The 25942-nt window shown below is 45.1% G+C and overlaps 1 protein-coding gene across 19 annotated transcripts in view; it reads left to right on the top strand.

The window, feature by feature from the left end:
• Nucleotides 1-25942, top strand: part of CSGALNACT1 (chondroitin sulfate N-acetylgalactosaminyltransferase 1) — a 360064-nt gene that overhangs the window by 331899 nt on the left and 2223 nt on the right. For 18 of the 19 annotated variants that reach the window (XM_025394203.1, XM_025394219.1, XM_025394215.1 and 15 more), the window contains 3 exons: nucleotides 10319-10497; nucleotides 12102-12196; nucleotides 22503-22584. In XM_025394203.1, coding sequence (XP_025249988.1) covers nucleotides 10319-10497; nucleotides 12102-12196; nucleotides 22503-22584 — 356 coding nt within the window. Of the gene's footprint in view, nucleotides 1-10318; nucleotides 10498-12101; nucleotides 12197-21775; nucleotides 21962-22502; nucleotides 22585-25942 lie in introns of all 19 variants that reach the window. The other variant, XR_003120809.1, reaches the window with a different exon arrangement.

The raw sequence follows: 25942 nt of genomic DNA, 5'->3' as shown, positions 1-25942 counted from the left end.
AAAGGAATTAAAGAAGGCCTAAATAAATGGAAAGACATCTCATGTTCATTAATATTCTTCAGATGACAGTACTCATTCAATTGATCTGTAGTTTCAGTACAATCCCTATTAAAATCCAAGATGACTTTCTTTGTAGAAATGGACAAGCTGATTCTAAAACTCACATGGAAATGCAAGAGCCCAAGATAACCAGAACAATCTTAAGAGAACAAAATTGGAGGACTCATACTCTCAATTTCAAAACTTACTATAAAATTACAGTATTAAAACTTTGCTACTGATATAAAAATATACATATAGATCAATGGATGGAAAGCAGAGTTCAGAAATAAACCTATACATTTATGGTCATTTGATTTTTAACAAGGGTGCCAGACCATCATATGGGGGAAAGAATCATCTTTTTAAGAATGGTTTTGGGATGACTGGATATTTATGTGCAGAGAATGAAAGTTGCTTTCTGTAGTTCATAGGTATACATCCACCATATATACAAAACGAGGTCAAAATGGATCAAAGACTTAAATAATTATCAAAGTTCTAGGAGAAAACATAGGTGTAAGTCTTCATGACCTTGAATTAGGCAGTGATTTCTTAGATGTGACTTTTAAACCCTAGCAACTAGAGAATAAGCAGATAAATTGAACTTTATCAAAATTAAAAACTTTTATGCTACCATAAAAGTGAAAAGACAGCTTATATAATGGGATAAAATGTTTACAAATTGTAATCTCATAAGGGTCTATATTCAATAACTAGAGAGAGAATTTAACAGTAAAAAGACAAATAACCCAATTTAAAAATGAACAAAAGACTTGGATGTACATTTCTCCAAAGATGATACACAAGTGGCCAATAAGCATAGGACAAGATGGTCAACATCATTAGTCACTAGAAAAACGCAAATCAAACCTACAATGCAAACCACACCCACCAGGATGGCTGTAATCCACAAGTCAATCACAAGTGTCTCTGAGGAGGCAGAGAAATTGGAACTCTTGTCTATTGCTTTTGCAAATGAAAAATGGGATAGCCACTGTGGAAAACAGTGTGGCAGTTCCTTACATGGTTAAACATAGTATTATTATCTGACCCAGCAGTTCTGGTCCCAGCTATATACCCAAAAGAACAGAAAATAAGTATTGAAACAAATAACTGTACATGAATGTTCCTAGCTGCATTATTCACAATATCCAAAAGGTAGAAACAACTCAAATATCCACCAGCTGATGAATGAAAAGCAAAATATGACATAGTCATACAATGGAATATTATTCAGGCATAAAGAGAGTGAAGTACTAATATATGCTACAATGGGATGAACCTTAAAAACATTATGATAAATGAAACTAGCCAGGTATAAAAGGTCAATAATGGCCAGATGCAGTGGCTCATGCCTGTAATCCCAGCTCTTTGGGAGGCCGAGGCAGGCAGATCACTTGAGGTCAGGAGTTTGAGATCAGCCTGGCCAACATGGTGAAACCCCGTATCTACTGAAAATATAAAAATTAGCTGGGTGTGGTGGCTCACACCTGTAATCCCAGGTACTTGGGAGGCTGAGGCAGGAGAATCGCTTGAAACCGGAAGGTGGAGGTTGCAGTGAGCCAAGATTGCACCACTGTACTCCAGCCTGGGTGACAGAGTGAGACTTTGTCTCAAAAGAAAAACAACAACAAAAAAAGTTGATAATGTATAAGCCCATTTATAGGAAATATTCTTTATACATAAATTCATGAAGACAGAAAGTAGATTAACAGTTGCCAGGGGCTAGGGATATGAGGGGATTGGAAGTGACTGTTTCATGGGTATAGGACTTCCTTTTGGGGTGATGAAAACATTTTGTAACTAGAAAGAGGTGATGGTTTACAGCATTGTGAATGTAGTAAATGACACTGATTTATACACTTCAATATTTTATGTTGTGTGAATTTTAACTCAATAAAAAGTATACATATAAATACACATGCATGCATACACACACACACACACACACACACACACACACATCATGTCTTAAATTAGAAGGGTTTTTTGTCCTAATCAATGTCTCACACGCCTTGTGACCTCTGCAGAGCCAGGCATACTTTTCCTCTGTGGAACGAAATTGAACATGCTGCTTTACATTAGTTTATTTAAGACATAAAAGAAGCATTGTACTTAATGATGTAAAAGCGCAGTATCCACTATTTGCCAGTCCCTATGTAGGGCAGCTTGCTCCAGGCTTTTTGAGGAAAGTCTCTGATATGGTTTGGCTGTGTCCCCACCCAAGTCTCATCTTGAATTGTAGCTCCCATAATTCTCACGTGTTGTAGGAGGTACCTGGTGAGAGAGAATTTAATCATGGGGGGCATTTTCCCCCACACTGTTCTCATGGTAGTGAATAAGTCTCATGAGATCTGATGGTTTTACAAGGGGAAACCTCTTTTGCTTGGTTCTCATTCCTTCTCATCTGCCGCCATGTAAGACATGACTTTGCTCCTCCTTTGCCTTCCACCATGATTGTGAGGCTTCCCCAGCCACATGGAACTGTGAGGCAGTTAACTTCTTTCCTTTAGAAATTACCCAGTCTTGGATATGTCTTTATTAGCAGTGTGAAAACAGTCTAATACAGACTCCGATGCTATTGTACCTTCGGGTGTTGGGTGGGAAACAAAGGGATGGATGCCTCAGGGTGCAGGGCAAGACAGGAGCTAGGAATTATCCATCCAGACTTTACAGAGCAAGGAGAAACGGCACATGCAATGAGCTAAGTCTAAGGATGGAGGCCACCTGCAGGGGATCCACAGGAGAAGGAGGAAGGATTGTGCCCTCGTGAGGTAGCAGCCTCGAGCCTCTACCCAGGTTCTCTATGTGTGTTGTCCTACACCTATGATGAGACTGCTTTCCTCACCTGGGGCACAGGGGGATTCACTGATTAGGGAGGAGGCTTCCCTTCTACACTTGCCTTGTGCGCAGTCACTCACACTTCCCTGTGGCAAAGGTGCAAGAGGACTTGATATGGTGTTCAGATTGCCACCCCCGAATTTTCTTTTCTTTCTTTTTTTTTTTTTTTTGAGATAGAGTCTTGCTGTGTCGCCCAGGCTGGAGTGCAGTGGCACAGTCTCGGCTCACTGCAAGCTTCGCCCCCTGGGTTCACGCCATTCTCCTGCCTCACCCTCCCAAGTAGCTAGGACTACAGGCGCCCGCCACCACATCCGGCTAATTTTTTGTATTTTTAGTAGAGATGGGGTTTCACCGTATTAGCCAGGATGGCCTCAATCTCCTGACCTCATGATCTACCCGCCTCGGCCTCCCAAAGTGCTGGGATTACAGGCGTGAGCCACTGTGCCCGGCTACCACCCCCTAGTTTTCTAAGGAAACTCCATGCTGGAGGCCTCATGTCAGATGTTTAAATCTCACCATTTTTCTGTGCATCAGCAAATTTGTTTGGTACCTGCTAAAGCTGGCTTTGATTTCTCGATTTAAAACACAAGCAAACAAAACAAAATTACATGCATTCAGTGAGAAAGAAAAGACAATCTGAGGATGTAGCCTGGAAGATGGTGAATACTCCTCAGCTGATGCCTGCATTGTGACCATTCTGAGACTCAGAGACATTCATTTGCTCTTCTTAATGAACTGTGCCTCATGCTGACATGAAGTTTTAGAACCAAAGGAAAGGCAAAAATGAAGTTCCTAAAGAAACTTGCTAAAACAGGCTTAAAGAAGCTCAGAATCTAGGCAATTCTAAATCAATCATTTAAAGTGCCTACTGTGAAAAATTGGATAACATGTTCAGCTCTAAATTCTTCACTGTATTCCAATATCTTCAAGAAGTAGAACTCATAAGTGATTTCAGTATTTAGAGCTGTGAGATTTAAAATCATACATTGGATATAATACTAGTTTTCTATGTAAATTTTTAAAGATTTTTTTAAATGAAGGGCTATCGTGAGAAGCGTTACTTTAAGCGACTATCCTTGCAGTTGTGGGGAAAAGTCTATATTAGAGTAAATCATACTAGACAGGAAGATCTATCGTTTTTAATCCAGCAATTTTGGGAAATGCAAGTCAATTAGGGAAATTAAATCTCCGGTACAAACAGTAGCTTTCTCAGGTCATTATAACCTCTATAAAAATGACTTTGTAACTTAGAGGAGTCTCCATGCGCCAGATTTATTATACAAAAACAGGAATTGAGTGGGAAATGGAAGAATTTTGTCAGTTGATAATACAATTCAAGAAAAGAAGAAATAATTATGAACAAATTATGTGATCTTAGAGAAGCTGCACGTTCAGTTTCATAACAGGAAATCATGTAATATAAAAGGTAGTGCCCCCATCCTACCATGATGAATGCACATTTCTTTGCCATTACTGTAGGGCAACACTAAACATTATATTTCTTTGTATGAGTAACTTCAATAGTTTGAACCATATTGCATTGTCTTTTTCTCATGTCTTTTCTGTTATTTACATATTTTTCATCTTCTTAAAAGCTTGGGTTTGTGCCTGTCCTTCAGAATCCATTGGTCACAGCCTCTTTCTGATGTTGGAGGTGGGTATATACACAACGGAGGAGTTTCTCTGGTGCCCATCTGAGTGGGCTGAGCTTTCTTTGACAGGGAGGCATCTCCATGCAGCACCCCCCTTCAGATCTTCAGGACAAATCTGAAACGTGCCTGTGTTTTCCATTTATTCAGCTCTTGATTCGTGCAGTGTATGTTGGTCACCCTGTGTGTGCCGTTTATTGCACAGTGCTGGATAATCTCCGAAGGCAGAAAAAAAGTAAGGCAATTGCTGTCCTTGAAGGGTGTGGAGTCTGCTAGAGCAGCTCATACAGACCTGTGCAAGCAAAGGCACTTGAAGGCACCAGGACACAGGGACAAAGGCAGGACTGAGTCAAATGTTGGGAGCTCAGAGTGTGCACTACGAGTTTGTGGCGAGGCACAGGAGGGGCGGTGATGCTTGACATGGGCCTTAACGACAGTGATGTTCCCAGGAGTAGATGCAGAACACGCGTTTGGGGAAGAGAACAGTGAGAAGATAGGAGGCCACAGCCATGCCCATACCTTGGTGAGTTGTCTGTTCTATAAACCAAAAAGGGACTGAGGGAAGGCTCAGTCTATCCGAGTGTTATTTAGCCAAGGTTGAGGATGCACCTAGGAAAATCACAAGCCACAGGAGCATCTGCAACCTCTGCATTTTTCCAAAGAGGGTTTTGTCCACTTGGGTATTTAAAGGGGAAGGAACTATGAGGAGGAGGAACAAATGGATGGAGAGCAGGCAGTGAGGTTGATGCTTCCCCTCTTGTGAGGCTCTGATTAGCCTCAGTAATTCTCTGTTTTACATGTGAAAAGGGGGAACAGAGGAACAAATGGATTCTGCATTGCCTCATGCTCAGTAAATCTACAAAATGAACACACGTGAAAGGAGGGAGTCAAGAAAATGAGACTGTGACATGGGGTTATGAAGTTACAGCTTCTGTCAGTGAACAGCAGGAAAATAGTTTTTGTGTTTCTTTGTGTTTTTGAGATGGAATGTGGCTCTTTTGCCCAGGTTAGAGTGAAATGGCATGATCTCAGCTCACAGCAACCTTCATTTCCTAGATTCAAGCAATTCTCCTGCCTCAGCCTCCTGAGTGGTGGGGATTACAGGTGCCCATCACCACGCCTGGCTAATTTCGTATTTCTAATAGAGATGGGGTTTCACCATGTTGGTCAGGCTGGTCTTGAACTCCTGATCTCAAGTGATCTCCCCATCTTGGCCTCCTAGAGTGCTAGAATTACAAGCATGAGCCACTGCGCCTGGCTAGGAGAACAGTCTTGGTGACTCAGTTCTCAAGCTTAATTTTCCCTTTTTCATGTTGAATTTGGGGTCTTGAAATGATATTTTTCTTTCACAACCGTAACCATCTACTCCCAGCTGGTCACTTGAGGGGGAAGCAGGAGAGAGGATAAAGTAGCATGCCTGCCTGGGAACCACTGTAGTCTGCATTTGGGGGCTGTAGCCTCGTGGCCATGGTGTGCACCTTCCCCAACCACACCATCACACTTCGTAGGGCACATCAGTGATGAGAGTTGAAATGGTTCATTGTGTTTGAATGGCTCTGCTGCCTTTTAATGCACTGTTGAGCAGGGGGCACTTTAGTCTAGTGATGGAGTCCCTGCCCAATGAGCACTGTTTCAAAATGAGGATATGGTGCATTGATAAGGGGCTGACTACTTGTAGAAGCCAATTCCTCTTCATCTTGTCTTATCCTCTTCCGGAGCCCACATGGCCGGTACTGATAAGTTTCAGATGAGGAGGCTGCCCCACTTCTAGGCCCAGGAGGTTTGGCAAAGACAGGAAGTTGTCTTGATTGTTTTCATAGTTTTTTCAGCTCAGTCCTCTTTCTTGGCAGAGGGCGCTTGGTAATTATCAGAGGCTCTTCCTGATGGCAAGAGAGGACATGGAGGGGTTCTTTCAGATCACTGGCTTATTGGAAAAAAGCCTTGGGTTGAGGAATCCGGAAGGAAAGTGGTACCATGATTCATCATCAGACAGACCCCTAGCTGAGCATAATGACCTGGCAGCCACCCTGGGAAGCATGGATGGATGACAGAGTTAGCGCTCTGGGCCCTCTCCAGTGTCTGTGACTGCCTGATGGTGCTTCCCAAGCCAGCAGTGACTCTGTCCCCACCCTGCCTTCTGTGCACACTCATATTCTGCTCTCTCATCAGGGCCTGGTAAGTGGTCAGGGCTTCACAGCAGCTCTAACATGGACCCATACTGCTAAGCCAGCAATGTTGCCTTCTGGCCAGTGTTGATCAGGGTGGATGAAAGTCCCAGGCAAAGCTAGATCAGGGCAGATCTCCCTGCGTGGGGCAGGGAGAACAGGCGAGCAGAGGTGTCTGGTGCTGTGTGTGCGTGTACACTGGCCCCCGTATGGTCCACATGGAAACAGTGCGTGGACAGAGCTGGGTACCACTTCCCAGGGCTTTCTGTGCAGCCTGTGGACACACAAAGTGAATTTGAAATGCATATTCAGATTGGGTATCGCCATGGATATAACATGCATTGTCTTACCCTTGTAGGAAGAGAAAGGAAAGGAAACAAATTGCCTTTTGCATTAGGCTATACAAAGCGTTCCCCAGCATCCATTTGCCTGAATTTTCTTTCTCTAGAAGCAACACATCATAGAAGCATAGGGATTTATGTTTTAAGACTTAAAAAAAAAGTTCTTCCAAATGAAGGTCATGTCAAACACTAGGTACCATGAGTTCTTCCCACCCCTTTTCCCATGACTTTGACAGGAAGCCCATCCTGTACCCAGTCTTCTGTTGCAGCAGAGGAGGGAACAGCATTTATTAGCAACAGCTCAAGCCAGGGTTAGGGGATTCATGCACAGAATAAACTAGATTAACTTGTGCATTGTGTAAGCATGCACACCACCTAATTACCACTCTCTCCTCTAAATTTGTAGCACTATCTCTACCGTTCACTCGGCAATTAATCAGTCACCCGTAGACTCATCATTTCTTTGATGCTGTTACCTCAGTTTCTAACGCTGTCTTGTATTCTTATTTAATTACTCAACATGATTTAACTTTTGTAAATATTTGACCTATCTATACAAATGGACTGTAACCTGTTCAAGGGGGAGATTCTTGATGTTGCAGCTCATTTAATGCAGCCTATTAAGAACCTATATTCTTCTTCCCTTGGCAAAAGCACTTGCTACTGTTCAGGTATTTTTATAGTTGAACTCCCATACAGTAGATCCTGGAAACCCTCACGGAGGAGGTACCTGAATTATGAGTCAGGTACAACCTGAGTGAGGAAGGACTTGCTCATACATTGTGTTTGTACTCTGAAAGTTAGTAGATATCTCTGTATAATGGGGAGGAGGAGGTCCCAAAGATGAAAACCTGGAAATGACGAAGAAAGAGACTGACTACTGGCTGTATATATTAAATACACAGAAAATTAAAGCAAGGTGGACTCCAGGATGAGATGCCTTTAGATGAACAGGTAAAAATCCAGGCATCTCCCATGGGTAAAACTTTCCTGGAAACTGACCAAACCAGGAAGGGAGAAATGGGTTCTCCTGACTTACAGGAGCTGGGGCTGCAGATACCTCTAAGAGACATGAAGGTGCTTGCAGTGACCTCACACCATCTGAATGTCTTTGGAGATGGGAGGATAGCGCTGTCCTTGACTAGTGCCATACCTAGTACTGAAAAGGTTTTGGAGCATAACTTCAATGCAACACACGGAACATGTGCACTGGGGGCACCCACCCAGAGAAAAGACTCAAGATAAAGTTCTGAAAGAGGAGAATCGCTGCAAATGTGGAGTGGTGCTGAAGTGAATGCGGGATCATAGGAAAAGAGAGTCTTGGCCAGGTGTGGTGTCTCATGCCTGTAATCCTAGCACTTGGGGAGGCTGAGGCAAGAGGACTACATGAAGCCAAGAGTTGGGCAACAAAATGAGACTCTGTCTCTATAAAAAAAAAATTAAGAATTAGTTGGGCATGGTGGCCTGCACCTGTAGTCCCAGCTACTTGGGAGGCTGAGAGAGGAGGATTGCTTGAGCCCAGGAGTTTGAGGCTATAGTGAGCTATGATCATGCCACTGCACTCCAGCCTGGGTGACAGAGCAAGTTCCTGTCTCTAAAACAAAAAGTGTATTACATACAAGTATATATAATGTACATATGCAAAGTAAATTGTTTTAACCAAAGAAGAATAGCATCTTAGCGTGTAATAGGGTATTTGAGCTCTATAACCACTGGATTTTGTACCTGGAAACAGAGACGAAGGGGGTAGAGTGACTTGTCTCAAATCCATCAGAGACACAGCTAGGTTTAGAATCATTCGTACATTCATGCAGTCATTCTAAAACATCTATTGAACACTTAGGAGGGACCCAGGCATGGTTTTAGCCCTGGATCCAGGTTTCCAGACTCCTAGACCAGTGCTCTACCCATCATAAGGCCTCCTACCTTGATCTAAATCTGAAAGGCATGTTTGGCATCAAACTCTAACATAGGCCCACTGATCCCTAAGATAAAAAACCAAGCTCACTCCAAGATCCAAAAGAAGAAGATGAGTCAAGGAGGGAGTGGCAGAACCAGTTTTACTGATTCAATTCCAGATAAAAACACAACTTAGCATTTTAAAAGTTTATGACTCTATATTTGTGTGGCCTTTACCCAAGATAGGTACTTGAAATGTAAACTTTACAAATTAGAAATGAGTTTCTGTACCTTTTGGAAAGAAAGAGTAGAGAGAAGTTGGGGCATGGGGATAGGCCAGATAGCTGGCATGACGGGGAGTGTGAGAGGAGAGGAAGCCATTAGGAAAAGAAGGGTGTCATAGACAGAAAAAGGGATTTGCTAGGCTGAAAGAGGGCTGAAGGTGGTTCTCTAGTATTTTCTGGTAGAAGACAACACCTGTCCCACTGGGCATGGAATGAATTCGTGGAATGTTAGCTCAAGACGTGCCCCATTTCAGAACATTCTGCTGTCCCTGGGAAAGAACGAATGCAAGAAACATCCTGGCTTCACGGCCTGGGGCCTGGGAATCCTTGCCCATGGTAATCACAGCAATAGCTGAAGCGTACAGAGTGCTGTATCCTCTTGGCACTGTTTATCTCACTAATAACCCTGTGGGATAGTGAGGGAAGATATTACTACACCTATTTGGCAGATGAGGCAACTGAGGTTCAGGAAGATTCATGGGCTGGCCTAGATCACAGAGCTGCCTACAGGAGAGCCAGGCCTGAGACTGTCCTCTTCTACTAACTGCAAGTTGGTCATTTTTCCTGCCATGCTGTGCTGCTTTACCTGAGGATGGGGAAGGAGTCCAGGTTTAAATCTCTTTAGGGGAAAGAGTCACATCAAGAACATGTTGCCTGGCTCCTGGATTTGAATACAGATGAAAAGATGCTAAGTGGGGCCACTGCAATGTGATCTTATTTCCTTGGCTCAGTGGCTTCATTCGGTTGGCTCAGGATGCACGAAGATTTTCCTGGATTGTGTTTCTAGTCTTCCCTGGTTCAAGTTTTCTCCATGACAAAGAATAGTCATTAGCGATGACAATGCTGTTTTTAGTATGGGGAAGCTGCCAGAGAAACAAGAAATTGGTGTTAAAACTCCACTCGGTGTTCTTGGTACCTTTGATCCCAGTGTGTATCCAGTGAATCTGGGCCGTTCTCTAACTGCTTGGGGAGTCCCAGTGCCCTCAGGTTACAAAAGAAATGGGTCAAGATATGGATGGGCCCTGATCACATATTTTCTCAGGGGATGCTGCCAACATGTGGGCATGTAAGTGACAGTATCTGGCCTTGCCTTTCAGAGCTGCCAACTTCAGGAACTTTACCTTCATCCAGCTGAATGGAGAATTCTCTCGGGGAAAGGGACTTGATGTTGGAGCCCGCTTCTGGAAGGGAAGCAACGTCCTTCTCTTTTTCTGTGATGTTGACATCTACTTCACATCTGAATTCCTCAATACGTGTAGGCTGAATACACAGCCAGGTATGGATCCTCTCTCTGTCACGCTCAGGTGGCACCCAGCCCTCTCGGGCCCATGTGTCGTCGCCTTCGTGGGTCAGTCACTCTGATGTCCTGCTTCTGAATTAGTCTGTTCTACCCCAATAGCAAAGAAAAGGAAAACCATCTGTATCAGTCCGTTCTCACCCTGCTAATAAAGACACACCCAAGACTAGGTAATTCATAAAGGAAAGAGGTTTAATGGACTCATAGTTCTACATGGCTGGGGAGTTCTCACAATCATGGCGGAAGGTGAAGAAGGAGCAAAGGGAAGTCTGTCATGGCGGCAGGCAAGAGAGCGTGTGCAGGGGAACTCCCATGTATAAAACCATCAAATCTCTTGAGACTTATTTACTATCATGAGAATAGCATGGGAAAATCCACCCCCATCATTCAGTTACCTCCCACCAGGTCCCTCCCAGGACATCTGGGGATTATGGGAGCCACAATTCAAGATGAGATTTGGGTGGGGACGCAGCCGAACCATGTCACCATCTGGTTTGAGTTCTTCTCTGAGGCCACATCATAGGCCTGTCAGCCACCGTAATTCTGGGACTGTTCCCAAGTTAATGTCCATAACCCCTCTTCCATCTGCAGCTGGGAGGTCAGCTTTCATGAACGTTTCCAGGAGAAAGTGAGGTGGGGAGGACATGGACCTGGAAAACTGCCCAACCCTAAAGGGAAAGGAGTACCTGAGGGCGGTTACCTAGGGTGGAAGAGCTATTCGCACAAAGAACCCACAGTACTAACAACTTTCACAGACTCCACTCATAGGCAAGGCTGCTACTGAGCTGATGAACACAGGCACGGCCATGCAAATTGCTAAAATACAGAACTACTTCTGTGTAAATTGATAGAGCTACCACCCTGGACACTCTAACTCTAGTCCAACTGCCCAAAGTCACCCTGACCCAAAGTCAACCGTTTAAGATGACCCCATGAGCCAGCAAGTAAAGGCTTAATGTTTGGTGGGGTGGGGAGCACTGGGACTCTCTTTCACACCCCCTCCCAAGGCATGATGCCAGTGCCTGGTCATGGACTGTCAGTATTTCAAATATCATTCCTGTGCTGGGAGATCAGAAATATTTGCAGATCTGACTGACTGGTCTGCTTGGTGCTGCACTTCTAAAACCCATGTTAGAGCTGAGTGAAGGGAAAAGGAAAAGTGGGTGCAGGCCGGGCGCGGTGGCTCATGCCTGTAATCCCAGCACTTTGGGAGGCCGAGGCGGGTGGATCATTTGAGATCAGGAATTTGAGACCAGCCTGACCAACGTGGTGAAACCCCATCTCTACTAAAATAAAAAAAATTAGCTGGGTGTGGTGGTGGGTGCCTGTAATCTCAGCTACTGAAGAGGCTGAGGCAGGAGAATCACTTGAACCCAGGAGGCAGAGGTTGCAGTGAGCCAAGATTGCAGCACTGTATTGTAGCCTGGGTGACAAGAGTGAGACTGCCTCTCTCTAAAAAAAAAAAAAAAAAAAAAAAAATGTGGGTGCAAATATCTGGGGTGTTTCCGAGGGCCAAATGTCAAGGAACAAACCTACTACTTGGATCTATCACTTTAAGTGAATGTTTGTTTTCTGGTTTGCAGGGAAGAAGGTATTTTATCCAGTTCTTTTCAGTCAGTACAATCCTGGCATAATATACGGCCACCATGATGCAGTCCCTCCCTTAGAACAGCAGCTGGTGAGTAATTACCCTGCAGATGCCTCTGTGTGGCTCTGTTTAGTGTCTGTCATTACCAGGGGCACCTGACCATGAGCAAAGGTGAGTGGAAATCTGTGCAATGATTCCCTTAGTAGTTTTTAAGTTTGGCAGATGTGCTAGCCTCTGCTCCTGGCGCCTCGTTGATTAAAAGTGCTTGCAATATTTAAAGCGGAAAATAAATGGAAGCAGTACTTTACAGAAAGGTAATTTCACACCTTCATAGTTTCCATCAATGGTTTTTGGAAACTAGTATTGTTGCATTATGGATGCAGTACAGTTTCTCTTGATTTTTGCAAAATCCCACAGGGTAACAAAGGTGAGATTTATGTTCCCATTTGACAGAAATCAAAAAGGGGTGGCTCACCCCAGAGAGGGTCAGAGCAATTCCCTGGACCTTGCAGGCAAATAAGGTCTTTGTGAATTTGAAGTGGAAATTCCCAGTGCCCTTCCCGTTGGTGCCACCGTTCCCACACATCACGGTGCCTGGGTGGACGTTGGCATTAAAAGTATCACTGGCAAGGTGGCTCTCAAAGGAATATTGGAAGGATTTCTCCGCTAAGATCCTGGCTGCACAGGTGATGGATAGTGGATGCACAAGGCCCCCAAGGGTCCCAGTAGGCTGAGATGTCTCTGTTGTCACAGGCAGTTAGTCCACTTTGCAGAGAAGCAGTGCAGGCAGCAGGAGGAAAGGCAAGCCGGAAGAGGATCTCTGTGTTGTGTGGGCATGGCCCCCATGGATGGAATTTCCCGGCCCTGTTGGCAGCATTGGCAGAGAGGGAAAAGACGCTTCTCCCACTTCAAGCTGGGCTGGGATCTTTTCCTGCAGGGAGATGAGCCAGGTTTGTCTGAAGCTGTGTTCTAGCTCAGGCGGTATCTCATGGTGGCCTTCCCATCTGAGGGACGTCTGTTATTCCTTGCTGTGGGCAGCTCTGCCTCTTGCTAAGGCAAATCCATGCTTCTTCCCATTGAGGACCCCTTAGGATGGAGGAAGGATATCTGCTGTGGGAACCTGAAGACGCGATGGCACCAGGCCTCTGATGCTTCCGTGCAATGGGAGGGTAAACTGATTTCCATCCAAAATCCATGTTCTGTGAAATTCTTTGAGGATTGACTTTGTGTGTAAGCTTCCAGAAATAGCAAAACCTGTTCTTTCCGGCCCCATCCTGTGCCTTTCATCCTCTACCCCCCAGTGAACCTCTGGCAGCTGATATTATATTTTCCAGAAAGTTTCAACTTTGGGGCCCTCAGATTGGACACGTTCATGTCTTATATCCTAGCATGGCTTCATTTTGGGCTGCACCAGCTTTACTAATAATACAGTTCCCTTTTCCCCTAGTGGAATTGTAATACCACAGATATACCGTGTATCTGTTTTTGTACTGTGCCTGTATCTGCGCTTTATACATAAAAACAGTAAGAGTTTTTCACATCTTAAGAATCAGTTTTCAGCCAGGTGTGGTGGCTCATGCCTTTATTCCCAGCACTTTGGGAGGCCAAGATGGGCAGATCACTTGAGGCCAGGAGTTGGAGACCACCCTGGCCAATGTGTCAAAACCCATCTCCACTAAAAAATAAAAAATTAGGTGGGCATCGTGGCACACACCTGTAAGTCCCAGCTACTAAGCAGGCTGAAAATCACTTGAGCCTAGGAGGCAGAGGCTGTAGTGAGCTGAGATCGCACCACTGCACTCCATCCTGGGTGAAGGAGTGAGACCCTGTCTCAAAGAAAATAGTCAGTTTTCATCTATAGTCATGTGTTACTTAACAATGGAGACATGTCATGAGAGATGTATCGTCAATAATTCCATCATTGTTCAGACATCATACAGCGCACTTATGCAAACCTACATAGCATAGCCAACTACACGCCTAGGCTGTATGGTACAGGCTATTGCTCCTAGGTTACAAACCTGTACAGCATGTGACTGTCCTGAATACTACAGGCAATTGAAGCACAGTGATATTCTGTATCTAAACGTAGAAAAGGCACAGGAAAAATATGGTGTAAAAGATTTTAAAAATGCTTGCCATGAATGGAGCTTGTAATACAGGACTAGAATTTGCTCTGGATGAGTCAGTGAGTGGATGGTGATTGAATGTGAAGGCCTGCGACATTACTGTCCACTGCTGTGGACTTTATAACCACTGTAGACTTAGGTGACACTAAGTTTATGTTTTAAGTTTTCCTTGGCCGGGTGTGGTGGCTCACACCTGTAGTCCCAGCACTTTGGGAGGCTGAAGCAGGTGAATCACGAGGTCAGGAGTTCGAGACCAGCCTGGCCAACATGGTGAAACCCCGTTTCTACTAAAAATGCAAAAATTAGCTGGGCATGGTGGTGTGCGCCTGTAATTCCAACTACTCCACAGGCTGAGGCAGGAGAACTGCTTAAACCCGGGAGGCAGAGGTTGCAGTCAGCCAAGATCATGCCACTGCACTCTAGCCTGGGCAACAGAGCAAGACTCTGTCTCAGGAAAAAAAAAAAAAAGCAAGTTTTCCTTTCTTTAATAATAAGTTAACCTTGGCTTCCTAGATGATCAGCATCTTATATGCAGCCTTTTGTTGACAGAAATGTCGTTATGCATCACACAAGTTACACTTACAAGAACATGTTTTTAAATCTTTTACACCATATTTTTCTTGTACTTTTTCTATGTTCACATACACAAATACCATTGTGTTACAATTGCCTATGCTTACAGTCGATGGTTAAGAGGCACATAACACCCTCATTGAGACAGAAACTTCTTGTTTCCTTTCCCAGAGTTCTAAGCTTCTAATTGGATTGGAAGGGAAACAGGATACAGGATTTATTTTCTTTCAGCCAATCAAAGTTAAAATTCCTTTGGTTTTAAGTAATGTGTTGTTTTGCATTTGACATAGAATGTGATTCATATTTCCACTTCAAACTCGTAAAGACCTTATTTGCTTGCAAGGAATTGTTTTCGTTTTACAATCCAACGGTTTTTTTCCTTGTTTTATTATTCCTGCAGAGGAGGAGTTGCGAAGGGAATTAGAGGCACAGCACAGTTGGCAAATTTCTCACCTCCTCAGAATTAGTGGTCAAAGCAGAAACCACTCAGATTCCCCGTGTCCATTGCCAGAGGCTGTGAATTATCCTGCAGCCCCTGACATTTACTTCCAAATGCAATTTTGACCTTTCCTAGACCACAGAGGTCTGATATTTTAGAGTTCAGTATTTATGACTGTTTAGTTTGGTGACACAGCAGTTCTTCTCTTTGAGATGGAGGACTGCCTCTTCCCAAAAGAAGAGTAGGATTATGTTTTTTACTGGACAAACCAGTTCTTGAGCACTCACTGCCTACAGAGGACTGGCCTAGGTGCCAGTGGGGAAGTCAGAAGAAATGAAACACTTTCATGTACTTGGAAGTAATTTGTGAGAGTGTTTCGTTCACTTTCTTCTTTTTATAGAGGTGGACTGGCTTGTTCAGGATTGCACAGCTTGCTAGTGGCAGAGCTCAGGGCAAAAATTGGGATTTCCTTCTATCAGTACAGAGGAAAAAGATTTGCTTCGGATCTACATGAGAACTGATGTATGAAGGAAAAATCTTGACAAAAATTCCAAAGGAGAACATAAAACTGTAGAAATAGAATGGGCCGGGCGTGGTGGATCACGCCTGTAATTCCAACCCTTTGGGAGGCCGAGGCGGGCGGATCACGAGGTCACGAGATCGAGACCATCCTGGCCAACACAGCGAAACCTCATCTCTACTACAAAAAGTTAGCCGGGCGTGGTGGTGGGTGCCTGTAGTCCCAGCTACTCGGGAAGCTGAGGCAGGAGAATGGAGTGCGTCCGGGAGGCGGAGCTTGCAGTGAACCGAGATCATGCCACTGCACTCCAGTCTGGGTGACAGAGCAAGTCTCCGTTTAAAAAAAAAACAAGAAAGTACTAGAATGGAGATGGATTATGTAGGTGGCGAGAAGGTGTAAAATTAAAAGTAATGGTTGGAGATGGATGAATTAGTAATAACTTTCTACTGAGGGTATGTTTTGATTCAGTCTTGGAAGAGATTCTATCTATATATTAATTACTACATCCTTGATAGCCTTATTGGAATATATCAGTATCAAAGGTGAAGGGAGAACAGAGATATAGAATGCTGCTCTAATTAAAGTTACTTTTGCAAACAAAAGACAATCTTTACTAGCAGCCTTTGAAATACGATCACATTAGTCACTGTATGTTATTCCTTCTCGTGACTGTTGCCACTGTCATTTGATAGTGTTTTGCCTTCAGACAAAAGCAAGAAACCACATTTTTGATTGTGTGTGTGTGTGTGCTCGCGTTTCGACTACTGTTTTTTTCCCTGTAAGTATCAACCATTAGCAATACATATTAAGTGAAACTATGAGATTTTATACTAATATTTAACTTTTTTAGTTTAAACCATGAGATAAGACTTGCTGGTGCTTTAATGTAGAAATAATTTGCTGAGAAAGGAATAACTATAATTTAAACAAACATTAACTTTAGATGTTTCACATTCCTGGTTCAAGCTTTGCCAGTTCCTGTTTAGGTCACCACAGGAGCCTCCTACCAGTACTATCTTTAGCCTCCTTCCCTTCCCTAGACTCCAGTTTTTTGTTCACCTTCTGCCAGAGATAGGCTTCTGAATCACAGATTCATTCAGTTTTTAGAAATCTTTTTTGGCACAGAGCCAGAGGTGTGCTGGTAAATATTTAATAACCTGCTCTCTGAAAAGAGGGTACGGGGGGAAAGACCTGATGTATAGCATTTGCCAATTTCCATGGTGTAAATACTCCCACCATGGCTTATTTCAGGCTACCAGCATGACGTCACTGAACACAGGGTTGGGAAGAGATTTGCGCAATCCTTGTGAGCTGGTGCAAGTTTGCTCCAGCTCAGCGCTGCAAGCCCTGAGTCCTTGTTGGGATTCGTTGTCCTCTACAGACCGACTCTTAAATGGACGCAGAGAAAATATCTGTAAACCCCAGAACCTGGCACGTGGTACCAGCTCCATAGTCACCCAACCAGTCCTGTTGCCAGGTGAGCACACCTGCTCAGTCTCCCTGGCTGACACTGCTCCTCAAGGCCACCTCCTTACCATTTCTAATGCCCATGGCATCCGATGCGCACATCTTGGTCTGCCATGCAGTCTTACCCATCAGTTAAATCTGATGACTTTGTGAATACTACTCAGTGTGTGCAAAGTGTGCTGGCTTCTGTCTTTCCCCTCCCTCTGGTCACACCCTCGACCTCTCTACCTCCTTTCGGAAAGTATTGTACCATCGCAGTTCAGTTGAAACCTTTATGTAAATTTCCGAATGAGCATGGCACATCCTGTGCATCCTTGCATTCTGTTTTTATTTATTCAAGAAACATACACCCCCCCGAATACCAAAATTAGTATGAACAGAGGCCATTTATGGGGCCTTTCCAGAATCCAGCCCCGTGCCCACATTATCTCATGTAATACTCAATAGGGGGAAGAGGTGCTGATATTCTCATTTCACAGATGAGGAATTGAGGGCCAGATGCCCGCAGTGGCTAAGTGGCAGGGGTGGGAACACGAGTGCCACACCATGTGACTGCACCTGGGCTGAGGATGCTGGGCAACAGGGGATACATCCTTTGCCCTCAAAGCGCTTCAGGGGGGCAACAAGGGCATCTAGTTTTAGATGATAGGTGCCTGGAAATGGCAGAACCTGGTTGACTCCTTGTCCAGTATGATTCCCTTAGAAGACACAATGTATTTTCTATGCACACCCCTAGAAAAGACTTACAGCAAATTGTGAATAAGTGCAAATACATCTGGGAGGAGATGGCTTTTGAGTCTGTTCTTAAATGAGTCTTTTAAAGTTGTGGCTCTAGGATACCTTATTTCTCAAGACATGGAACTGTCCCTGGAGTCTTAGAATTGTTCTGAGCGTGGCAGCATTGGCTAAGTGATCTTGGGCAAGTCATTCTGCCTTCATACCAAGAGGTCACAAGAAGAAGGCACGCAGCCCTGCTGGTACCCTCTGCAGTATGATCACTGAGTCCTCAGGGTCCAGATAATAAGGAATGGACGGCCCAGGCAGGGTTGGGCAGCTCGCTAGTGGCAGAGCTCAGGGCAAAATTGGGATTTCCTTCTATCAGTACCGAGGACACCAGCCTGGACACCGACATCGCCATAGCTCAGGGAGTCTGCTCCTCCCAGGCCAGAAACCTCTATGTAATTGACATGGCCTGGTGCAAGATGAAAATGTGAGCCCCTGTTCAAAAAGTGTTACGAATTTCACGACAGTGACAGCAGGCCTTGGGGCTTTCCATGTATGGGGGCCCGGTGCAACTGCATGGATTGCTTTCCTGTAAGCCGGCCCTGCTCGCGGGCATTGCTGTGAATGCAAGGTAGGCCAGGCACAGCCTCGGTGCTGGGGAGACTCTCTGATTGAGAGGAGGCGCTCTGCCTGAGCAGTTGCTATTTATTTTGTTTTAGGGTCCAGATTGCTTCATGGGCAGGTGGCCAAGTCGGCACCATTAAACCAGACAGGCACTGACTGCGGCCCCAGCTCACATGCAGCTGCAGGGCGGCTGCCTTCCCACATCTTTGGGGAGAGATGCTGATTTGTGCTTTGTTGTTTGGTCCTAATAGAAAATAATCATCCCTGTCACGTGAATCACCCACAGAGCTGTGGCTCTGGAAACTTCCTGTGAGAGAGCAGGGCTGACAACTGTCCTTTTGTGGTGTATTCATGCCCTGCGGTGCTCTGCTGGGATCTCAGGTGGGGAGGGAGTGGGTGCTGCAGAGAGAGTTGAGAGGAGGCCAGCTATCAGAGGACATTTTAGAAAATGAGGATAGCAGGCTGGGTGCAGTGGCTCATGCCTGTAATCATAGCATTTTAGGAGGCTGAGGCAGGTGGATCACCTGAGATCAGGAGTTCGAGAGCAGCCTCGCCAACATGGCAAAACCTCTTCTTTACTAAAAATATAAAAAATATAGCCAGGCATGGTGGTGCGTGCCTGTAATCCCAGCTATTCGGGAGGCTGAGACACGAGAATTGCTTGAACCCAGGAGGCAGAGGTTGCAGTCAGCCAAGGTCGCACCACTGCACTCCAGTCTGGGCAACAGAGCAAGACTCCATCTCAAAAAGTAAATAAATATATAAATAAATGAGGATAGCGCTTGCAAACAGATCAGTGAAATCCAGAACAGGAGGAAGAGATGTTTTTTCTTTTAAAGTCTCCTCTTTATCTTAGGGTTCCTTCCTCCTCTGTTGTAGCCGACATCATTGGTGCATCACTTGTCAATGCTCGAACAGAACGGTGGAGCGTCTCACAACTTGCAGCAAGGTTTCTAAGAAGTCACACGCTCCGCCTTAGACCCCAGGGAGGTGAAAACATTTTTGTCTCTTGGTCCAGAGCCACAGAATTCTGAGTGATTCTCACCATTGCATTTCCCAGGCCTTTGCTGGGTCACTTGCTGGCGAGCATCTTGCAGCATGTCTGTTTCCTCTGGCTTGGAACCATCTCTGCCCTAGGACTGCTCTTGGTTCATTCATTGAGGAAGTATTTACTGAGGACTTGCTGTATGCTGGACATTGTTCTGGGTGCTGGAGATGTAGCCGTGAACAAGAACAAGTCCTGAGCTTACATTAACCAGGACTGCTGACTGAAGCAGTCAGCAAACAGAGAAGCAGATACATCAACAGGATCATTTCAGAAGCCAGAATTGTTACAGAGAAAATAAACCAGGGTGACAGTGCAGCAAGTGGCATTAGGGTGGCAGGTGCATAACACAAGCCAGGAGGGTCAGGACGACCACTCTGACTAGTGACATTGGAGCACAGCTTAGTGGTGAGTGGGGAAAGGGTGACCCAGGCAGGAGGGACTGCAAGTGTCTGGCCTTGGAGACCTGTGAGCATGGAGAATCCAAGGGCGGGGGTGGGTTGGGGAATGGGCCTTATGTAGGGCAGAAGGATGAGAAGAAATGAGATGGCTGAGGATTAGGGAACCTCATGTGCAGGGCTTCATGTGGGAACATGATGTAATCGGATGTGCACTTGAGGGCACACACTCCTGCCAGACTGCCATTGAGGGCGTCCTTCCAGTTAGTGGCCCAGCACAGCTGTGGGTGGTGGAACCTCGATGAAGGGAACTCCGTCTTGCCCTGAAATTACATGCTGTGGGCATGACCAAATGGGTTTCCACAAAGGGCTAAATTTCAACAAGCTGTTCAGATAGTGGCTTTCTGTGGCTTGCCAGCTTCCAAACCGACTTTAATAAATGTTTACACAGCTCGCTCCCCAGCTCATAAGCCAGATTGCCTCCATCATACTGTTCCCATGTGAGGGTCACCCTTCACCTTATTCAACCTTGAAAGGCCCTACATCAATGCAGCCCAGAGTCCCTGGATGCCTCCGTCTTGTCTTCCTTCCCAAGGCTTGGCCAATTGTCTTTCCTGTTTGGAGCATTCCTTTTTAAATTCCATGTGTACCCCAGCCAAATATTTGAAGATTGGATACTGGCACTTCTCTTTGACTCCATTTTTACCCATAAGCTTAGGGAACTTGTCTAGGTTGCCAGCAGAAGGAATATTAGTCCATTTGCTGCAACAGAAACTGTGTACCTGGTAAGGCAGGGATGGAACAAAGTCCATTTTTTAAAAAATTAGTCCTTGGAGACTTCTCCAGACTTTCATGCCTTGCAAAATCTTTCCAGTTGATAACTAATGAAATTGTCTTGTCATTTGGGAGATGCTGTATAAGGGTCCTGTATTCTGAAGTAGAACTGGAGAATACTTGCTGGGGGTAACTTTAACCAACAGAACCTCTCTTGGTCCTTACTTTCCTTGGGCAGTCCTGATGCTTGCAGGAGAGGGTGGCAGCAGGTCCCCATTCCCTGTGGAATGTAAGTGACATCGTAGAAGTGACATCTACCTATAGATTGTAGTGAAAGTAAGAGTTTCATACATTACAAAATTAAGGAACGTTTAAGATTCATCAGCCCTTCTGCAAGCCATTTATCGAATATAATTAGCCTGTGGTGAAACTTCAGGAAGAGGGAAGATGTGATAAACACTTGGATGTGAAAGCTGACAGACACCTAAGGGATGAGTGAGCTCAACCCCCTCGTTTTATAAGGGGGAAAAAAATAGATTCATGAAGAAGTGAAGAAGCCTGCCTGAAATGAAAAAGCCAGCCAGTGGTCACACTGGGCCAAGACTCTGATGCTTCTCCCCCATCTCGTACCATGTTTAATTAGCGATGAACAGAACCAGATGTCCCCAACAAAAACTATAGAAATCCAAGTGGGGAAGGAGGAACCTGCTGCCGCCCTCTCTGCCTTTCCCCAGAGGACGGGATGTGGGGATGTCCTTACATCACATCGTGGGATCATTTTCATCCCATGTTAACTGCAAGAATGAATTATGTAAAACAACTAAGATCTCAAAACTGTTCCCTGAGTTCTCTCAGCTGAATATGTGTATGTGTATGTGTGTGTGTGTGTGTGTGTGTGTGTGTGTATATATTTATGTACACATGCAGTTTTAAAAAGCCTTGCTGTTTCAGCAAATATATTGGAAATTTACTTGCAGAGTAAGAGACTGGGCAGTGCCTGGATGCCCTCTCCACAGCCCTGCAGGCTGGCACCACGGTAGATGCTTTTGGGAGCAGTTTGGTTTTAAAATAGCGTGAAGATGAATGGACGGAGTCTTTCTTCAGAGCCTGGACTTCTAGTGCCTTTTCCTCAGCAAGCGAGAGTTAGCAGAGTTGGAGAGCTGGTAACATACTGAAGTCTCTCAGATAATTCTTTTTATTCCCCGAGGGAGTCCTGTGTGTGGACTGTGCCAGGGCAGCTGAATTCCGGGTTGTTCTCTCTATCCCTTTTCTCAACTTCCTGAGCCCTTTGCTGGCTTGCTGCCCAGGCTTGTGTGAGGGGCCCAAGCCTCCAGTTCTCGCTGGCACGGGTGTGGGGCCAGGCACGTAGGTGGCTTTTCCATGGCACTGCTCAAAAACTGGCTCTCCCAGTTTGTTTTTGATTTTGTGTGTGTGTGTGTGTGTGTATGTTTCCATACCTATGCCCTAGAAACATTCCCGCCAGAGGTGCCAAAAATCACAAGGCCTTGTTTTGGGACTGGTGTGTGCACTGTGTTCCTGACTGTCTGCAAGGACTCAAATCCATCTGCGTTTCCTGCACCAGCTGAGGCTGTTTATCAGTGATGGGATGGGCTCCACACTCCACGGTGGCTCACAGGAGTTTTTGAACATTCTATTTTTGTCCACCCTAAACTTCCCCCTCAAATGACAGTGCTTTTCTTGCAGGTCATAAAGAAGGAAACTGGATTTTGGAGAGACTTTGGATTTGGGATGACGTGTCAGTATCGGTCGGACTTCATCAATATAGGTAGGACAAATCTGCATCTCTACTGCCACCCAGAGGCCACTGGCCTGTGCAGACCTTAAAGGAATCAAGTCAGGTTTCCAAGGAGTCTGGTGGGGAAGGTGGTACCATTGCCTTAAAATAAAATTAAAAAAATGCTATTCCAGATTAGGTGTGGTGGCTCACACTTACAATCCCAGTGCTTTGGGAGGCTGGAGGAGGGAGGAGCATTTGAGGCCAGGAGTTCAAGACCAAGTTGGACAACATAGCAATTCTCCTAAAAAGAATCACTACAAAAAAAAAAAAAAAAAAATCAAATGCTGTTCTTCATGTCATAGACTCAGGGCTGGACCAAGATGGGGCTTGGTAGTGGGCAGCATTTTAGCCCCTATAATCTCCACTAGCACCTCTCAGTCACCCCAAATAAGACACACAATCTGAGATTAAAGGCTGCTTGTTGCCTCCAGGCAGCTTTGCAGCAAGTCTTCCACTCCCTTCTCCCAGCAGGGTCCTGGCTACTCTGCCATCTCCTGTAGAACATCCTAAGCCTCCCAGTAAGGGTATGAGGGAAATAGGGGAATTGGGGGAAAACTCATACTCGAAAAGACCCAAATTTCTATCTGCTAACCTTCAAAATTCCAAATGTCACTTTAAGCTGTGACTGAATGTGCAGTTGCTATCAATACACACACATACAAACACACACACACGATTCATATACACAAATGTCTGCATGTGCACACAATTCATACACAAATAGGCACATGCACACACACTCATACATGCACATGCCTGTGGGTTTCTAGAGCACAGAGAGGAAAGGCCCTTGGGATCTAGGTGAGGAGACCAAACCTGTCAAAGGCAAAGGGACCCTCCCAGGCCTCACAGCAGGTGAGAGGCAGAGTCAGGATGAGAGTAGAGGCCTCCTGTCCCCCTTGGAAAGGCCACCCCACCTTCCCATAGTGATACTGACTCTTGGATCTTGGAAGGGATAGAGTTGCGGATTATGCATGAGCTGGGTATGAATGAACAGTCCAGAACACTTGATCTCAGGTGCAGGCGCTCAGACTGGGCCCAGAGCTAGGATGGAGTCAGGGGGACCCTGCCCTCAGGGTGGCATGGAATGTCCCATCTCCAGGCCACTCACGAGCTGCTGGTCTCGCTGGCTTCTAGGCAACTCCCCCTCAGGTCCAAGGCCTAAAGCTACTCATTTTAAAATCAGGGATGAGGGGTAGCCCCAGGATTGTTTTGTTCAGAGATGATGTGAACTACAAGGACTACAGAACCCCCAAGGAAATCACCAGGTTAAAGATTTAAAAAAAAAAAACAACAACAAGTTGAAGTCAAGTCTTGTTGGAAGGAGCAGAGCACCCGGGATGCCGGTCTGAGTGGTGGGTGCCCTGCAGACACTCAGCAACTAACAGCAGGCATTCTTGGACATCTCTGAGAGAAATATTCCTAAATGGTTATGTGCAAATCAGCTTTCCAAAATGGACATTTAAAATTTTTTCTAGGTTGAATGTGGTGGCTCAGGCCTGTAATCCCAGCACTATGAGAGGCTGAGGCGGGCGAATCATGAGGTCAGGAGTTCGAGACCAGCCTGGCCAATATGGTGAAACCCCATCTCTACTAAAAATACAAAAATTAGCCAGGTGTGGTGGTGGGTGCCTGTAGTCCCAGCTACTCAGAAGGCTGAGGCAGAAGAATCTCTTGAACCTGGGAGGCAGAGGTTGCAGTGGACCGAGATCGTGCCACTGCATTCCAGCCTGGGTAACAGAGCAAGACTCTATCTCAGGAAAAAAAAAAAAAGACAAAAGTTAACTGGGCATGATGGTGCATGCCTGTAGTCTCAGCTACTCGGGAGGCTGAGACAGAAGAATTGTTTGAACCCAGGCGGTGGAGGTTGCAGTAAGCTGAGATCGTGCCACTGTACTCCAGCCTGGGTGACAGAGTGAGACTCTGTCTCAAAATAAACATTTTTCTGAAGATTTTCATTTCAAGAAATTCTGTTTCCTTGCTCTTTGCATAGGGAAAGATTATTTTGTGTTGATGCATATATTTATCAAATTTGGATTTAGAATATACTGGATTCTCCTGAAGACAGATGTAGCTAAAAGTGGGCACAGCAGGCTGAGAAGGGTGCCATTCTCAGTAAGCCATTGCCATGACCTTAGGAACTTTGAGTCACATTTAGACTCTGTGCTTTGCAGTTTTTGACTTACTTTCAAGTTTACCTGTGCACCTGGTATTGATAAAGTTATGATAATGATAATAATAAATCAATTGCGGTTAACCAGGCACCACCTTTATTTGTCTTAGTTTGTTATGGTACCTGCCTTCATTTAAGCATAAAGAACCAAAAATCAAGAGAGGTTAAATGGCAGCTTCTAAGGGAACCAGGACACGAATTCTGGATGGCTGATTCACATACTGTTCTTTGCCTGCCCACCATGGAGGGGTCACAGTCACTCGGACACACAGCCCGTGGGTGATTTGGTTGTAAGCTTCCCTGGGCCTGAGCCCCCTTTGGGGTTCCAGTGATGGCCTTGATCAGGGCAGCACAGCTTGGGGTGTGCAGGAACCAAAGCTGCAGGAGAAGGTCTGAGAAAAGGTGTTGAGAATCACTTCACTGTTTCTCATGAGAGTGAAGTCCATCCTTCTAGGTGAGACGGGAACAAGGACCAAAAGAGGCCAGGGCTTCATTGGTTCCATTTGGGACCTGGTGGTGTTTAGGTTAAGAAAAGGTGTGAGGCATCTCAATTTACCGAAGCGAGACTTCAGCAGACCATTACTGGCTTTATGAAGGAGTTCATTACATAGTGACATGAGATTTTTCTTTGAGTAGAACTTCAGGACTGACTGTGAGGCCAGTCCCTTTAAGATGACTGATTTCACCAGCCTATGATGGAATCCCAGGCGGCTTTTCCGGACCCCTTCAGCCTGTGAAATGCATAGTGCTTTGGTAGGATGCGACTTCTTCATGCTGGGACCCTCTTACACTCGGTCGCACTGCAAGCCCCTCGTTTCTTCTCTGTTTGTGATGGCAGGAGAAGGCCACATCTTAACAGAAGCACAAGAATTTGCATTCAGAGGTTCCAAGCTGAGAAGTGGGGATGCTGTAGAAGCTCTTTTTTTTTTTTTAACAAAACCTCTATTTTTAATTGTTATGGGTACATAATAGTATTTATGGGGTATGTGCAACGTTTTGATACAGGCATACAGTGTGTAATCATCACATCAGGGTCATTGGAGGTACCCATCATCTCAAATATTTATCATATTTATCCCTCTTCTCGTTATTTTTAAATATACAATAAATTGTTAACAATAGCTAATTCATAATCACAGTAAGTCATTTATTGTGCTACCGAATACTAGATCT

This window comes from Theropithecus gelada, chromosome 8, assembly GCF_003255815.1.
Source record: "Theropithecus gelada isolate Dixy chromosome 8, Tgel_1.0, whole genome shotgun sequence".
Taxonomy (NCBI): Eukaryota; Metazoa; Chordata; class Mammalia; order Primates; family Cercopithecidae; genus Theropithecus; species Theropithecus gelada.
This window is presented reverse-complemented; position numbering and strand designations above follow the sequence as displayed.